A 16,519-nucleotide genomic window follows, 5' to 3' on the forward strand; every position below is an offset into this window, starting at 1 on the left:
CCCTTTAATGTTTAAAATAAGATATTTCCATCTAATAAAAATATTCAGATGTTAAAATATGTAATACAATTAAAAATTGCAAGACATTTCAAATCAGTTGTATTGTTTTATTTATCACTGGTTTATACAGATAGGTATTTTACATTCCAGTTTTTTCCAACATATTGAACACACACAGGCTAAACATCTCTATTATAACTCACTAAGTAATGAACAGTACAAATAATTACTTTATTTACTAGTTATGGAATGACTGAGGTAATTTCTTTATGCATATTTTTAGCCATTTCTTTCCTCGTGTTTATTTTTGCTCTACATCAACATCTGATCAGATTTTATTTAGTGGTACTCTACAATCACATTACCATGCACCACAATTCTCTCTCAAACTTGGTGTTACCGACCAGTATCCAGAGGCTTCAGGGTCAATAGTATAGGCTTGTCTGGTAAGAGAATGAGCTCAAAGGTACTCTGCGCCTCCACATGGCGTTGTTTCTCCACTCTGAAGTTCTCAAGCATCTGCAAACACAGAAGATAATGCACACAGTTAATATACTGTGCAAATGAGACAGATTATTGTGGAAGTACTCTCTCTCTCTCTTATTCTCTGTATGTCTCACGTGGATAAGGAAGATTTGCATCTCTGCCTCAGCTATCCTGCGTCCTAGACACTGACGGGGGCCGAAGCCGAAGCCCAGGCTCCTGAAGTAGTGCGTCTCTGTCCTCAGCCAGCGGGAGGGCTGATACTGCTCCGGACGAAAAAACACTTTGGGGTCTCTGCCCATCGCATACAGGCCTAACTGAACCAGAGTCTAAACACAAACACAGAAAACGTGAGCAGTGCCCCAACACTGTGCTAAACTGACTGCTCAGTTTATACATCAGTGCTCAAATACAGAAACTTATTTATAGTTTTGGCATACCCCAGCTGGGATGTGGTAGTTTTGAATAATGATATCTTCTGCTATGTATCTTTGCAAGCTGACTGCAACCGGGTGTAACCTGAGGGACCAAAGTGAAAAGTCTTCATTGAAAATTAAGTTAGTAGTAGTAGTTGGCAGAATTAGGAAAATTACAAAAGAAAAAAAGACATTTTCAGAACAACTACAGTATATGTAAGTGGAAAAAGCATTACTACAAATCTGAAAGACGCAAACTATTTACTAAATTATAGCATATTTCACACAACACAATTTTATACTATAGAATGGGTGGGAAGAAAATAAAAAAACAATCTATAATAAGTTACCATCTGGCATCTCTACTGTATCATTAATAGCATTAATATCTGGTATAGCCATTTTTTCACCTCAGCGTTTCCTTCAAAGCTCCTTTGACCAACGGAATCCGCTTCAACATCTCCATCATGTCTCCCTGGCTTTCAGCCCGAGCTGCAGCCACCTCCGCCCTCAGCTCCTCCTGGAGGTTGGGGTGCCGAGCTAGTTCATACAATGTCCACAGCAGCGTTATAGACGTCTGAAAAACACAAACAGAATTAAAAGAGGACTTTACAGATTGAAAACATATTTTTTTCATATACTATTCTTGACAGTATTTCCTGTCTTGTGGTGTGATAAAAAGAGATTATTAATTTTATTTTTTTTTAAAAAAAGAAGTAAACACCTCCTACTCTTATGTGACAACAAATAAGATAACAGATTGTTTGTATCCATAAAATTTCAGAAAACATAATTAAAAAAGTAATTAACTTGGGATCGGGTTTCTATTTCAGTTAAACTATTTACTCTATTTACCTCTAGTGTATTCCCTCCGGCAGTCTAAGAAAGCTGAAAAAATTAATCACTTTCTGGAAATAAATCATTTTTGTTTTGTTGTTTTTCTCACTGTATCTACTCCTCCAGCCATTAGCTCAGTCACGCTGGCCTTGATATCTTCAATGGATAGCTTGTCCAGCATGAGCAGGCTAGCCAAGACTCCTGGGTACTTCTTTGGAGAGTCAGTCTCCTGACGTAACTTCCTGTAGATGTTTTGGATGCAGCGGTCCGCTGAGGCACCGAAAGAATATAAAAGAATAAGAAACTGCACCAAACACAGTACAATGAGGACAATCAAAACAATATATAAATACTCATCCTGGTCCTCTAAGGCCTACCTTGATTGAAGATCCCATCCCAAGCCTCGACATGGTCCCGCCAAACCTTTGCTCCAATGTGCCTCAACAGCCCAGGAGGTATGTACAGCATGGGTGAGGTAGTCTTGAACATGCGGGTGATGCAGTCAATGAAATGTTGAGCTTCAGGGTCGATGTAGTCCAGCATCAAACCCAAACGCTCCCCATACAGCACTGAGCTCACCGCTGTGTAAGACAGAGTAAACATGACACAAAGACAGGCAATATGTGAGAAAGTAAAAGGGCACTGGCCGACACAGTGAGTTAAATAAATAATACAAATGTAAGTCTTACACTCTAGTGCATATTTAAAGAGTTCTTGAGAGAGATCAGTGGTCCATTTGTTCTGGCCGCTTCGTTGTATCTTTTTGTGAACTCTGGCCACAAAATCCTCGCCCACTTCTTCCAGCAAAGGCACAAAGTTTTCCAGCACCTTCGGGGAAATCACCTCCTTGTTGAGGATCACACGGTTTGATCTCCAGTCTTCTCCATTCCTGTGGAAAAATGGATGTGTCTGTCTCAACAGAGAGCCTATACAGAAAGGCAGGCACTAAATCAAGGCACACAAAGGCAATATCAAGATAAAATAACAACACATCTATTAGGTATTACATTTTCCTTTACAGATGTTAACTTAAACTAGCAAAGCAACTAGTAGGCACAAAAGTGTCACAACAGAATTTATAGTTACAAGGGGATGATAATAGCACATACTTCAGTAAAACTCCATATTTGCGGTTCCTGTAGTCTCTGTATGATGTCCAGGCTTCGACTTTCAGCCTTTTCGGATGATGGCCCTCTGCTTTGAAGAGGATAGCTGCATCTTCAGGATTGATGATATTTACACTTTCATAATAGCCTATTTTTTCCCTGACATAGAGTCAGAGGGAAAAGGGGCGAGAAAAACATGTCCTTGTGGATTGTACGTCACAGATGTATTTCATCAACATATGAGTTGATGCTTGGACTAGACAAGTTTCAAACCAGTTACATAATTCAAGTGATCTGTTTTGTCTACTTGCATTATTTAGTCTACTTAAGATAGGCAGTAGACTACAAGTGTCAAGCAGTTGTTTAATGGTTTTCCTCAAGATTTATGCAGCCTTGCCTGTACCTGTAAATTGGTCCAAACGTGTTGAAGTTCTGCACCATGATGCGGTGAAGGTTCCTGAAGCCGTCCAGTTTCCAAAAATTGTACAAGTTGGCAACCCCATTCTTCCACAGTCCAGGAATCTCACTGAAAGGCCTGACGATGCTGCCGCTCTCTGCGTACGACTGTCTGACCACCGGCATACTGCTGCTGTAGCGCACACCTGTAGTTGTCAGCGCTTCTACCCAAGACAGGGGAAGTGTCACGGGGCTGCGCCACGCACTCCATCTGGCCATCCCGACAACAAAAATGCTCACTCTGCTCTACCTTCAGCAGCCACTCTGGCTCACCCAGGGACATCTGGTGCAAAACAAGGAGGCTGGTCTAAATAGTTACCCCCCCCCCCTTGCTGTGCTGATCAAGGCTCTCCAGTTGAACTTCAAACGATGCACCACAGCAAAGTTTGGCCGTGTATGTTGAGCTCCGTTACTTACTGAATATTTTAGCTTGTATCCAAGCATCCTGTCATAATCTTTAAGACCATTAGAAGGTTTGTTGTCTTTGTAAACAAGCATTTGCTTTGATTTGTGAAGAAACACAAGGCCATGACAGAAATGTAGTTTATAACAAATATTATCAGTGCATACATTAAAAACTTTTACTTTACATTTAAAATTAAGCGTTCAATAAATTACTGTTACTGTGATTGCTATTTCTTGAGTAGTTTTATGAGCTCTTCCAGCTTCATGGCAGTCTTAATGTCTCCCTGGATTTGGAGTCTGCTACTGGTGTAAGCAGCAAATGGTCCTAGCTCGCCACGGAACATGGCCAGAAGGTCGCTGTCACTCATACTCAGTGTCACATCTGGCTCTGTGCACAAGGACCCTGCTCCAGCTGCACCGCTACCTACAGAACACACACAGAGCAATGGAGATATTTGATATATATCCAACTATACTTTTGTTTTCACAAACATTTGAGCTTCATTTGTTAGATTTTGGACAACTTGTATTCAGTTGCTGACTTTATCTGAATGAAGATGTTATTTTTATTGTGGCATATTCAGAATAATATATGAACCATCACCTTGGCTCAAATCCACATAGTAACTGTGACGCTGCCCATCCTCGGAGCTTATGTTGAACTGGAAGCAGGCCCCAACCTGGCGGACCAAAGTTTCAGAGAGCAGGAGCTTGACCGCGTCGAGCAGCTCTTCAACAGACGCTGGTGTGGCCACAACTGTCTGAGGGGCGCTGCTGAGCTCATCCGTAAAGGTTAAGCAGTCCTCTGAGGAGTAAAAGCCACAGATGTATTACAAAACATTATCATAAATGGCACATCTTGAACATAAACAGTTGTGTGTGTGTGTGTGTGTGTGTACCCTGTTTATGCTGTAAACTGCCACTGTTGCCCAGAAAGTGCATGGCCAACTGCTGAATGGGGCCAGTGAGGCCTTCCAGTCCAGGCACAGAAGGAGGCATGATAAGGGGTCCAGAGGGGCCATCATCTGGGGCTTTTACTAGAGACCCCAGGGTCAGCTCTACCCTGTCCACCTCCAGCCCCCAGTGACGCGTCATCTCATTTATGTCCATCTGTACAGAGCAAGAGATGATGTAAGTCTGACGTTATGATACAGTGAAATGCCAGCAGGGACTAGCTCCAGTGTGGTCTCACCCCTAGATATTCTCCCAGTTTAACTCTCTCTGTTTGGATCTCCCTGACAGTCTTCTTGGCCAGGCTGTGGGTCAAAGCATTCTGTGCCGTCATCCTGGTCGAGGCGTTCAGGTCCTGGACTGATATTACTGACATGACGGGGTTCCAGATCCTGAACTGGATGTCTGCTCCCACTGCTAACACACCACCATCCCGAGTAGACACCTACAGAGACAGAATTATATTTCACTGGCCTAACACTGGTCAACATTATCACAATATAGAGCACATATAGAGATCTCTTCTCCGTTCTTAAAACTGGTACTGAACAAGCAATATTAATTGTGTATGGCTGAATATACAGTTGGCAAATGCTGACCACCAAGTACGAGCAGAAGCATTTTAGTGATGGAACTGTTGCTAGTTTCCCAAATGCAAAAGGAAAGTTTAGTTTAAAAAAGAAACTCATAATTGTGATAAATGGTTGAGCTTAAAAAACAGATTTATAATTTATTTGTTTAATTTTGCCATGAGATGACAGAGAAGACAAAAGACATAACATTCAGCACACAGAGTTCCCCCAGTATCAGTTTACTTTCTCTGGTTTCACAGAGTGAAGAGAGTGCCACCTGCTGGACAAAGGCAATGTTGAAACTGTAGGAGAATTTGAGGGAAACTATGTTCAGCCTCTGTTTTTCTCTGAAATTTTCAGTGTTTCAACACTTGAACAAGTTGTCCATCACAATAGCTAACAGAGTATAGTGGTTTACCTGGCAAGGAGGGATGTTAAAAGCACGGGTGCGCAGGTCTACTCTCTGCCACTGGTCAATGAGGGGCAGCACAAGGACAATACCAGGGCCTTTTGGAGGACACACTCGACCCAGACGAAACACTACTATCCTCTGGTAGTTAGGCACGGTCTAGGGACAAAATGAGTCACAGTTGGTTGTTTGAATTCTCAACAAATGAGTTGACATGCTGTGGGAGTAATTGATGAGAGATCATTTTAGCTTACCTTCAGCACGAACCATCCTGATATAGGAAATGTTAGAAAGGTGCAGATGTAGACAAGGAAGATGACGATCAGGTTGCAGATCCAGGACAGCCACCCTTGAGAGGTATCTTAAAGCGAAGAAACAAACAAAATGCCTCAGTCTCTGAAATCAGATATGAGGAGATCAGCTCAGCCTGTAAAAACAGTTGTATGATGACATCTGTGGCTTTAAGAGGAGCTTTCTAAGTGACACTACCTGAGAGATCTTGATTTGGTCTTGGACATCTTGAAATTTTAACAGAGACTGGGGGTGAGGAGTTTTTTTAAGAACTGCACTGTGTCTTTTATTCACTCATGTCTCTTTTAAACCTATTATATTTTATCTTATTTTCCTATTTCTTAACTTGTTTTAATGTTTTGTTTCTTGATGTCTTCCTAATTTTTTTAATGTATTTTTAATGTCTTTTAATGTAATTTTATGCCCCAGTAAAGCACTTTGAGTTGCCTTGTGTCTGAATTGTGCTATACAAACAAACTTGCCTTGAAATGTGGTTTTGCGAGGCAGAAAGGACCTCAGGAAACATACTACTGAATGCATTATGGGAAGTGTAGGATCCAGTGTTTTTGGAGCTTGACCTATCCAAGGTTTGAAAATTCAGGAATCTCCTCAGTAATTTTGACCCTTGTGTTTTGTTTTTGTTTTTGTTTTTTAAATCTGCCTCATGCAAGTCATCGAGCTTTTTTATTATGTGCAATACTATACAGTGTGGTGGGTTTTGGCATTTGCTGTATATATTTTTCTTGCATGTTTTATTTATTTTATTTGGCTGCAAGATAAATTTCCCTAGGAAGCAATGGAGTTTAACATGATGGCCAAGGCAGCAACACTTTGACAACATTTAGTGCTTAATAAAAAATGTAAACCACTCATATTTGGACAACAGTCAGAGGGTCATAGTCAAAGGGAAATATTATTTTTATTTTATTTGTTTATTAGAGGTTTGTTTGTTCATTATTACAACAGCACTCTTGAACCGCGTCCAAAAAACTTAGCTACCATAGCTAATGTTGGCGTAGTTGCATTAGCTACCTACCAGTGAAGTCGTTATTAGAAACATTAGGCATGTTGTCAAATGAAAGTCCTTTATGGTAGCTGGACTGTGTGAAGCCATCTGTGTCCACAAACAAGCCAGGAGTCCTCGGCAGACCCGTGGAGTCCCTCTGGGGGAGCAGCTGATACGACTTGCTAAACATTGTAAGGAAACTGTTATTTCCTACTTTCTTATCTAAAGCAAGTTCATGTCAGCTGTCAGTATCCGCTGTAGATGTCAACCAACCCCGCCTGGTCGATGTACGCACAGTAGTTATGCTCACTGCTACAATACCGGATGCTTTAGCTATATGTATGCTAACAAGCTAGCATGAGGCTCTTCCGTGTTTTGTTCCGGCTCTTCTTCTTCTTCTCGGTTTTTACTAACAGCTCGTGCTCATAATGTGCTCATTACCGCCCCCTAACGCTACTGTGGTGAAAACAGGAGTTTTAATTCCAGGACAAAGCCCCGAGTTGATAAGCCTTTATCTTTTTATGGTCTCCTTTTTCAGATATTTTTGTGGTCAGGTGTAATCAAAACTTACTGAACTGGCTGCCACAGTCAAATAACTTTGTTTCTTTTGTCAAGAATATCAAGCACTTTTTCCCCAAAGGATGCCCGACAGTATCCAGGAACTGTGTTTGGAAAGAAAACTGCTGATCTTGTCTTTCCGTAAGCTCTTTATCCATGATGAATCCTACTGTCCTGTAGCTTACACAGGTCATATTAGATCCAGACCAATGTTGGATTTTTGAAGGCAAGAGTTTTAAAAAATGATAAATAGAGCTCGACCGATATGGCTTTTTCAGGGCTGATACCAATTATAAGAAATCAAGGAGACTGAAAACTGATATTTGGGACCAAATATTAATTTGCAATAAAAAAAATTAATCTTGTGTCAAAATTTCAAACAACCACTGATGAAAATGTAAGTACAATTTACTCAAGTACTGTTCTTAGTTACAATTTTGAGGCACTCATTCGAGCATTTCCATTTTCTGCTACTTTACACTTCCTCTCCACTACATTTATTTGATTGTTGTATTCATTTTGTAGGCGACGGGACATTGTGTGACAGGATGTTGCATCAGAGCCGAAGTATGACATTTTAAAATGTTATTTTATCGGCAATCTGACAGAAAAATCACAGATACCAATGATTGGAAAATGCTGAAAATTGGTCCCGATAATCAGCCAGGGTCCATACTCGGTCTAATCCTAATTATAACCTGTTACTACTCCACACAACAAGTAGGTTTTTTGGTAAGAATTCCAACAGAATGTGTCTATTAAAGATTTGTGACTAAGATATGTACAGAGTGAGACAGTTAAGGTTGAAAAATGAACGTGCCAGAGGTGCATGGTTTTTAAATAACCTCAAACAGATTTTCTCATATCTGTAGGCATAATGCAATGTCTGGTTATATAGTCACTGAAATACACACCATTACCAATATATATGTATTGAATAATACTTAAATATAATATATGTGTGTGTGTATATATATATATATATATATATATATATATATATATATATATATATATATACATATATATATATATATATATACATATATATATATATATATATACATATATATATATAGTAAGACTTGCTTAAATTAACAGAGATAACCTGAATATTGTTTTCTCTTTGGAGCATTTTATGTCATGCTCTCTTGTGTTTCTGTAAAACCAAATTAAGAATGTATAAAATGACCAGAGATGAGAACAACAAATACAAAATTTCCATATTTATTTAAGATAAATACTGACATTTAAAACACATATCCTCATTTTCATATACTGTAATAAAAAACACTTTTCCCTGCAACTAAGTATCAACACACACAAATTTGGTATGTCTGGTTCTTAATAACAAAATCGTAGCATTTACAAAGACATAGTCCAAAAATCACTGAATCACTGTGCGCTTAATTAATTATCATGCCATAATTGTGAAATATACAACCACATATCATGTTGCTTTAGAGCTGGTTTAATGTGTTTTCTTAGCAGGTGTCCCTCGGCTTCCCTCGATGCTTGGTTAGTTTTTGAACATGTCACACAGCAGCTTCTCCATGGGTGTGCTGCCAATGGTCCTGTGAAAGAACAGCTGCTCTATTTTCTCAGAGCTCACAAAGTGGAGGGACGGCAGCAGAAGTAAAAGTCTCCCAAACCTTTATGAACAACAACAAAGAGAAGAAGTTCATGTCTATGTTCAGGCTTTTATTTAAATAATTTCAAATGCTGCAGATGTTTTTATGTTTGAAGATCTTTGCTATGTGTCAGAGAGTTGCAGCAGGCTTACCTGGCACTTTGGCTGGGGTAAACTGAATGGATGTGCTGACCGAGCAACACCTGTGACTGGTCCTGAAGATTCTCCACCTGCTCTGGGTCTTTGAGGCTGCGTGTCTCTGCAAGTCAAACAGCAGACATTAGTTACATTGCCTATTTAATAACAGATACACATTACTGAAGGAATAACTACTCACCTGGCTTGAACAGTACAATGGCTTTCAGGCAGGCAAACTCAGTAGGATCAACAGCCAGGGCCTTGAAGCGATGGAAGACCTCCTCCAGGATGCGCAGGTCAGCTGTGGGGAGGCAGATCTTGGCCTGCTGTGTGGGAGAAAGATCTGGCAGAGTCAGAAGAGGACAGCTGTCCATGGGCAGGGACCACTGGATGGCACACAAGAGGAACATCTCGCTCCAAGCTTCTTCAAGGAGAATCACCTGAGGACGTCACAAAAAAATACATGTCATCAGTCTCACACACGATTTTATGTATGATAAAACGGATTAGGTCGATATACAAGTCGGCCTCACCTGGTCTCGGAATGGCAAGTGAGCGAAAACAGGCAAATTCTTTGCCCATTTGACAGACATGAAGAGGAGCCGTGCCGATGTCTCATATATACTCTCTGAACAGCTGGAGGTGTATGGGGACATACGACAGTCGGAGGGAGTCCGGTCTCTATCTGAATCATTGGTTGTCACATCAATATTCTCCTCCACTGTGCAACAGAAAAAAAAGTTATTCAGATGTATAAGCTAGTGGCAGTACAATATTTTTTCTATTCAGATATGACAACTCTAAATTTATGTTGAAATGTACATCATCCTTAAAGCCAAACCCCACCTTAATGTCCACCTTAATTTAACTTTTGTAACATGATCTCACCATCCTCAGGCTCCAGTTTTGCACAAGTCTCTGCAGTCAGCAGGCTGACCATAAAGCGGTGGTTGTTACTGGGGTTGCTGCAGGGCTGGGTGGTGGCCGAGGTGGTGACAGAGGAGGTGACCAGAGGTCTGCAGATGACCGATGAGTAGGGGGCAGAGGAGGTGAGGTCCCGTGTAGTGGCAAGGTGCTCCTTCTTAGTATCCACACAGATAGAGTCGAGACTGACATGCGCTGTGCTTCGAGGCTGTCGCTCATTCTGCACAGCTGCCAAAGGAAACAGTAAAGAAAAGGGTTTAGATCATTTTGACAGAAATTATATATTCACAGACACTCCACACAATCAATTCATTTAGTGCTTTCTCACCATCTTTGTTCATGCCAGCCTGGAGACACTTCTTTAGTCGACAAGCTTGACACTGGTTCCGATGAGCCTTGTCAACAGGGCACCTGCCAGTTCCAGCCTGACACCTGAATATTACAACAACAGCAAAAAAAATTCAGCAGGAAGTACTATGTTAAAATACAAAGAATTACTTGTTACACTCGTCGTATTTCTCCATTATCTACATGCTAATTCTGATTCCCCTATAAAATCCAATTTTGCTCACCTGTAGATAAGCCTTCGCCTGACACTGCGCTTGAAGAAGCCACTGCAGCCGTTGCAGGCGTAGATGCCGTAGTGTTTACCACTGCTTGAATCAGAACACACTTTACAAAGCAGCCCATGGCCAAGCGCTTTACCTGGGACTGAACTGTTATCTGTAGGGAACAGAAATATACTTAAAATTATTTCACACTCCTTTAAGGATCAACAGAAGATTTAATTGTACTGATGTTTTTTTAATTTTATGAATACAATTAATAATTTCTTCTGTCTATTTTCTTTGTTTCTATACTCTGACAATATAATGTGTTATACAGAAAACATATGTTGTGTTTTTTTTAATGATCTTGTCATTGGTTGGCACATTTCTGTAGGTGTTTCATATTACAACAATTGATGGCTCACCTGCTTCTGTTCCATTTGTGAAGTCGTTGGAGTTTTCAGAAGAAAATGTGCTCATATTGGTCATGTGGTCCTCCATTTTGACAGGTGTTCTAATGAGTGAACTTCACTTAATAAATAGGTTTTAGACAAATATAAGATTAGTATCTCCTCTTCTGTCTTCTGCTGGATCAAAGCATTTTTCATGTGAAGTGCTGACACATGGCAACGCTCCCAAAACTCAAAAGATGTAGAGTTTGTAGTTCTCTTTCCACTGAACTAGAGTTGAAGTGTCACCAGAGAATTACTCCAGGTATGCTCGATGATATTGATCCAGGGCTGTTGTCCTTTCTCTGATCGTTTCCGATGTAATGGAGGGGTCAATAGAGTTCTTGTCTTCTTCTTTCCTTCTCTCTGCCAGAATGAGTGCGCGAGCCTGAGTCGTCTGGGGGCTTTCTGGAGGAAGACAAGGAGATTAGCACCAGGCGCTGTGTAAGCAAATGCTGATTTGTCATCCTCTTAATCTTTACTGTCTATAAGGGTAAATCAATCAGTCACACCACTTACAGGGAGGACTGTCTCAAACAACGGTGAACACTGAAAAAAGGAAACCCACTCTGCTCTTGGATGACTTCCAGTGTCTCTGGATTGTAACTGTAATCGTCACTGTTTAAATTGTTCCCTGTTCAGTCATTTCTCATCATGCTTTTCCAAGATCAGATGAATAATTGTGTTTTATGTAGTGTGTCCTCACTCATGCCAGTCAAAAGGCTGGTGTTTTATCATGTGACCTCACCTCTCATTTACCATTTTATTATTGCTTCAAGATATTTTGTACCCGTTTTAGTAATTCTGTCTAATGCAGTAATTTAGATTTAGATTTTGTCATCCCAGAGGAAGATTTGTTTTCACAGGCCCATCCAGAGATGTCCCATCCAAACTCTAATCTAATGTCATCACGGATAAAAAATAATCAAAAAATAAATACATGTTGTGCTATATGTAGCATAAATGCAACATTTTTTACTGTAATTATAATCATGACTTACAGCAAATTATTATCATTACTACTTTAAACTAGTCACAAAATTCTGCTTGATGGTCATTGACTAGTTAATGCGTTGTCACTGGCTGACTGACTTGTTACCAATAAAGTGTTTAAGTGGTAGTTTGTAGTGCTGTGTAACATTGTGTAGATGTCTCTTTAGGTGTGTAAAATATATATTTTGTTTTTACATTAATAGATGTTACAGGAAAAGCTACAGACAGACATGTACAAGGAAAATGCTTCATGTTATCGACCTTATTTTAAATCTGGTTGATGCTGGCTCAAATCATCCATGAGTCGTCAACTACCGTCCACATTTTAGAAGTTCACTCACAAGTGAGTTCACTTGTTGGCTAGTAGTGAACTTTGAATAGCAGTCAAATTCAAGACGAAAAAAATCAACAAGAATGTCAATCACAGAACATTGCAGTATGGATTATTTGTCCGACTCCGAGTAAACATATGTTCCTCTCCCTCCTGTCAACAGGGTTGTGGGGTTAACGGGGTAGTTAAGACGTTCCCTCTGTGCCATATTGGTCCTGTCACTGACACTAATGGCCTCAGGATGAATACAGCCACCCCAAATCAGCAAAGTGGCTTAACCTTCCATGAAATGTGCCCTCCTCACGAAAGGGGGTGATGAGAAGAAAAACAATTAGTGCAGAGATTGAAAGAGCAGACACAAGTTGACCCTTAATTCCATTCTTCTGCCATATGGTGACTGCTCTGTCTGCCTAATTAGCGACCAAAGTGCACAACTCCACTAAACACACTAGATTGGGAGCCGTAGTCATTATTCCATATGGTTAATAAAATCCAGTTCAGCTCTTTAATCAGATCAAAAGTAGCAAAGACACTAAAGATAGTGATGTCTCGTGTCCACAGAATGCTTTCTGTCTGTAATCCTTATTAAGTCACTCTTGATTTTAGGAAAACAACAAAGTACTGAAAACAGAGCTCTTTCTGTTTGCCTAAACTGGTGTATAAAAGGATTACAAATTAGGTCCTGTCTACGAGCATTGTCTACACGCATGCAAGCAGACACACACAGAGAGACCTGTTGTCTGAATCAGTTTTATAATCCTGAAACGGGACAACGTAGTTCAGAAATTGGATCTAAAAAAAAAAAGAAGAAAAAAGTAAGTTTCTGATTTGTTTGAGTTTTGTTAATATTACCTCAAGTCAGAACTCAGTGAAGCTGCATTTCCAACCTCCTGATGATCTTACATCATTTTATTTTCCTGTTTTCCTGTGTCTTTGATTGATTAAATCCCTGCACTGCACTTCTATTTGCTTTAATAAATTTGGGCCAACTTCTTGTGTATTTCATGTCATTTTGTTCAACTATAATTGATTTTTATCTCCTCATTGAGTTTGTATATTTTGTCTAAAGCTGTTGTTGTTTATGTAAAGCACTTTGCACTTTGCTTTACATAAAATGTATGTAAATCACCGTGTTTTGAAGGTGCTATACAAACTTTTCCAGCTTTGCCTTGTGTACAACAAACAACAATTTGACTATCACACATGCCCAAAGCAAATGAAACTGAGTCTATACGAATATGTTCATTATAAACCCTCCGAGGCCAACGGACCTTCAATACTTTGTATCCAGACTGGATTCATAACCATTATATCAGTCAAAAAGAGTTAAAATAGTTCAAACCTGGCATCAGAATATCTTAAATGAACCTTCAATAACTACTTGAGATCACAATTCTCTTCCCAACTAATTTTGTCTGTTGGAAAACTGTAACAATTAAAAACAAAAAACAAGAATTTGTGCTCAGTCACACACTCAGTGAGGAGAAAATTGGTGGCCATTTGCATTTGCACTACACCGCATGTTCGGCTGCGGTATAAATTTGCACTGAAAACACCTACACCTACCTAAATCTACTCCGTTGATAAGCCTAAAATACACATTTCTACTGACCTAAGCAGTACTGAGTATGGTAATCTGGAGTCTCATATCAGATTACATAACACAGGTGTTACTCACATGTCAGGGGTGAGCTGCTTATCTTGTTCTTCACATTATTTAGCAGGAAATTTACATGTATGGTGGATTTTAAAAGGTCATCTTGGAGGAAAATGATTGGTTGTAAGTTTCAGATCATTTCAAATTTTAATGTTTGTGATGATCGATGGTAATACCTTTACACTGATATTATGTATTGTCTAAATGAGTTACACATAAGCAAAGCCTGACTTTAAAGATTTACATCGCAGTGAAACATGAAATAGTCCTTTTTGTTTTTGTTTTTTGGATGCCTGACTGTCCAGTTGTCAGCACGGGTAAGATGCTGCTGCCATCAGCAAAGTGCTGCTTTGAGGTCTTGCCTGGCGGGGATAACTGTCACGTTTCTTCACCCCTCAGCCCTGTGATTGTTGTGCAGATGCACAGCTAATCTTTAGCAGCTCGCTGCCATGAGCCAGCAGGATTATTATGTAATTAGTGGAAACATTTATGATGACAGGGCCCTGCAGGTGATTTGACACACGTCACTAGTAAAACCCCTGGATCAGTTGCTCGGCAGATCAGACAGATCAGCTGTTCATTAGTTTAAAAGTGTTGTTACCTTTCTGCATATTTTCAAACACACTGACTTGAGGCACATGCACTGCAGCAGACACAAATGTGCAAGGCATTATTTTATTGTCCTTCAGAGGATGCCCTTGAATGCTAGTTCACAAATCTTTGTATGGGTTTAAGCAGCTTTTTGATATAATCTCCTTGAATGTCAGCTATTGTCAAAGAGTGAGATTAACTTTTAAAGTTGTTGCTGTCCTCTTTATGCATAGGGGGCAGCTGCCTCAAATTTATAAGGTGTAAAATGTATCATAACTGGTGATGTATTTGTATTTTTTTATTGTAAGCTTTTAAATCATAAACCTTATGCGATCTTCTTCTAGTTATATAACAAAACAATGTATTGGTTAGACAACTTGCATTAAAAAAAAAAGAAATAACAAAGCAACTCTCATAAAACAAACTGAAAACAAAAACTATACAAGCCTGTAGAAACTGTACAAAACTGTAAAGACCTTAAATGTAAAGTTTACAATTTCAAATGAATAAAGACGTCCACTTAAGTAAGATAATCTTATGTGTGCCCTGTTATAACATCATAATCTTCTGTTGCACTGCACTCAGCATGTCTACCTGGCTCCAAGTGTCTGCAGGGAATAGTTAACCAAGCCTGCATCATTAGGCCCGGTTCAGGGTTCCCCCCTAGTCAGATGAAGTAGAAGGATTGAGGTGTCAGCACTATGGCTCCCGGGGATTGCACCGCCTTGCCATCTGTGCCACTGCTGTAATCCACACAATGAGAAAATCAGTTGTCTCAGTCCATATCAGAGTCATCTCCACTCAATTCAATAGGTACATTAACCAGTCAGTGAGACTGTAAAATCCATGTAATCGCTGACAAGGGAACAGGGAAGCTCATTTGGTTATGTCCTGTGAATAAAAGCTCAGATTCTTTAGATGGATAAAATTACAAATAAATTGCCAGAAACTTCATTTTAAATGGACAGTGACATCAGTGCATTGTTTCAGACTCAAATCATTAACTTTTCTGACAGCCAAATGTACGTTTTGTCAGACATTTATCCACCCGCATTGTTACTTTGTGTTGTCTTATGATATTCTGAATATCAAAATGAGAGCTAAGCATGATCTAAAGATCTTGTGCAGCAGAATTTAAAGTTTGAGATAATTTATCATATTCAAGGGTGTACTCTCTGTTAGGGTTGTCACTTTACCAGATTTTCACTACAAGATTATCCTGGATGGACAAATTCACGTTATTCTATCAATATCTATTGAAATTTGAAATTAAAAAAAAAAGTTAGCAGTTTTTGATGCTTGGTACTCACATGTACTCAAAGTTGATGGACAGTGACATTATTTACCTGATGTCAAACTTTAAATGAGAAGCTGCTGAACACATTATCATCACCATCTTGATACTGCTATTTAACATTCACCTTGATGCACATTTAAAATGCATTACAGAACTATTTCCTGAGTGTATGCCTGTTTATATATCATGTTTATAGCCTAAGTAACTTAATGTACAGTATGTTCTTTGTTGCAAACTTTGTATTCATTGTGCAACCCTGTGTTGTATAAGAATGAATAAATCACCTTGAACCTTGAACTTCAGCTTCAGGTTTGACAATGTTTTTTTCTGTATTTGTCAGGAGCCCCTGGATAGTGAGTCTTGTCTCACCTGTAATTGCACAGGTCATGCTGAAATCTTCAGTCACTTTTTCAGCATTACAGCCTGATCAACATTGTCGATCAAAGGTTGGCCTCTAGAGGGAGACAGAAG

The 16,519-nt window shown here is 39.5% G+C and overlaps 3 protein-coding genes across 3 annotated transcripts; all 3 read right to left on the reverse strand.

The window, feature by feature from the left end:
- Positions 1–91: 91 nt before the first annotated feature.
- Positions 92–3,597, reverse strand: cyp11a1.2 (cytochrome P450 family 11 subfamily A member 1, tandem duplicate 2). The gene is made up of 9 exons (XM_073472583.1): positions 3,246–3,597; positions 2,846–3,001; positions 2,426–2,625; positions 2,114–2,317; positions 1,846–2,006; positions 1,310–1,476; positions 924–1,002; positions 621–812; positions 92–519 (listed from the first exon to the last, which is right to left on the reverse strand). Exons 1-9 carry the CDS (start codon positions 3,515–3,517, stop codon positions 397–399), a joined length of 1,554 nt encoding a protein of 517 aa, XP_073328684.1. The 5' UTR covers positions 3,518–3,597; the 3' UTR covers positions 92–396.
- Positions 3,598–3,827: 230 nt separating this feature from the next.
- Positions 3,828–7,218, reverse strand: stoml1 (stomatin (EPB72)-like 1). The gene is made up of 7 exons (XM_073472584.1): positions 6,963–7,218; positions 5,890–5,996; positions 5,645–5,794; positions 4,896–5,099; positions 4,603–4,813; positions 4,308–4,508; positions 3,828–4,127 (listed from the first exon to the last, which is right to left on the reverse strand). The coding sequence occupies exons 1-7, from the start codon at positions 7,120–7,122 to the stop codon at positions 3,931–3,933; spliced, it is 1,230 nt and encodes a 409-aa protein (XP_073328685.1). The 5' UTR covers positions 7,123–7,218; the 3' UTR covers positions 3,828–3,930.
- Positions 7,219–9,009: 1,791 nt separating this feature from the next.
- Positions 9,010–11,231, reverse strand: nr2e3 (nuclear receptor subfamily 2, group E, member 3). The gene is made up of 8 exons (XM_073472710.1): positions 11,156–11,231; positions 10,755–10,887; positions 10,511–10,614; positions 10,147–10,410; positions 9,792–9,979; positions 9,458–9,698; positions 9,274–9,379; positions 9,010–9,142 (listed from the first exon to the last, which is right to left on the reverse strand). Exons 1-8 carry the CDS (start codon positions 11,229–11,231, stop codon positions 9,010–9,012), a joined length of 1,245 nt encoding a protein of 414 aa, XP_073328811.1.
- Between the last annotated feature and the right edge of the window lie 5,288 nt (positions 11,232–16,519).

This window comes from Pagrus major, chromosome 8, assembly GCF_040436345.1.
Source record: "Pagrus major chromosome 8, Pma_NU_1.0".
Classification (NCBI taxonomy): Eukaryota; Metazoa; Chordata; class Actinopteri; order Spariformes; family Sparidae; genus Pagrus; species Pagrus major.

Bases quoted from the DNA above. Each gene is read 5' to 3' on its own strand.
- cyp11a1.2 (XM_073472583.1), bottom strand. From the start codon at position 3,517: ATGGCCAGATGGAGTGCGTGGCGCAGCCCCGTGACACTTCCCCTGTCT. The intron at 2,318-2,425 runs GTAAGACTTACA...TGTCTTACACAG, and splicing joins CTTTAAATATGCACTAGAGT to CGGTGAGCTCAGTGCTGTAT. The intron at 1,477-1,845 runs GTGAGAAAAACA...TGTGTTTTTCAG, and splicing joins TGGCTGGAGGAGTAGATACA to ACGTCTATAACGCTGCTGTG.
- stoml1 (XM_073472584.1), bottom strand. From the start codon at position 7,122: ATGTTTAGCAAGTCGTATCAGCTGCTCCCCCAGAGGGACTCCACGGGT. The intron at 5,795-5,889 runs GTAAGCTAAAAT...TTTTGTCCCTAG, and splicing joins CAGGATGGTTCGTGCTGAAG to ACCGTGCCTAACTACCAGAG. The intron at 5,100-5,644 runs GTAAACCACTAT...CTGTCTCTGTAG, and splicing joins TTAACATCCCTCCTTGCCAG to GTGTCTACTCGGGATGGTGG.
- nr2e3 (XM_073472710.1), bottom strand. From the start codon at position 11,231: ATGGAGGACCACATGACCAATATGAGCACATTTTCTTCTGAAAACTCC. The intron at 10,888-11,155 runs GTGAGCCATCAA...GTTCAGTCCCAG, and splicing joins CACAAATGGAACAGAAGCAG to GTAAAGCGCTTGGCCATGGG. The intron at 9,980-10,146 runs GTGAGATCATGT...TCTGTTGCACAG, and splicing joins AAAACTGGAGCCTGAGGATG to TGGAGGAGAATATTGATGTG.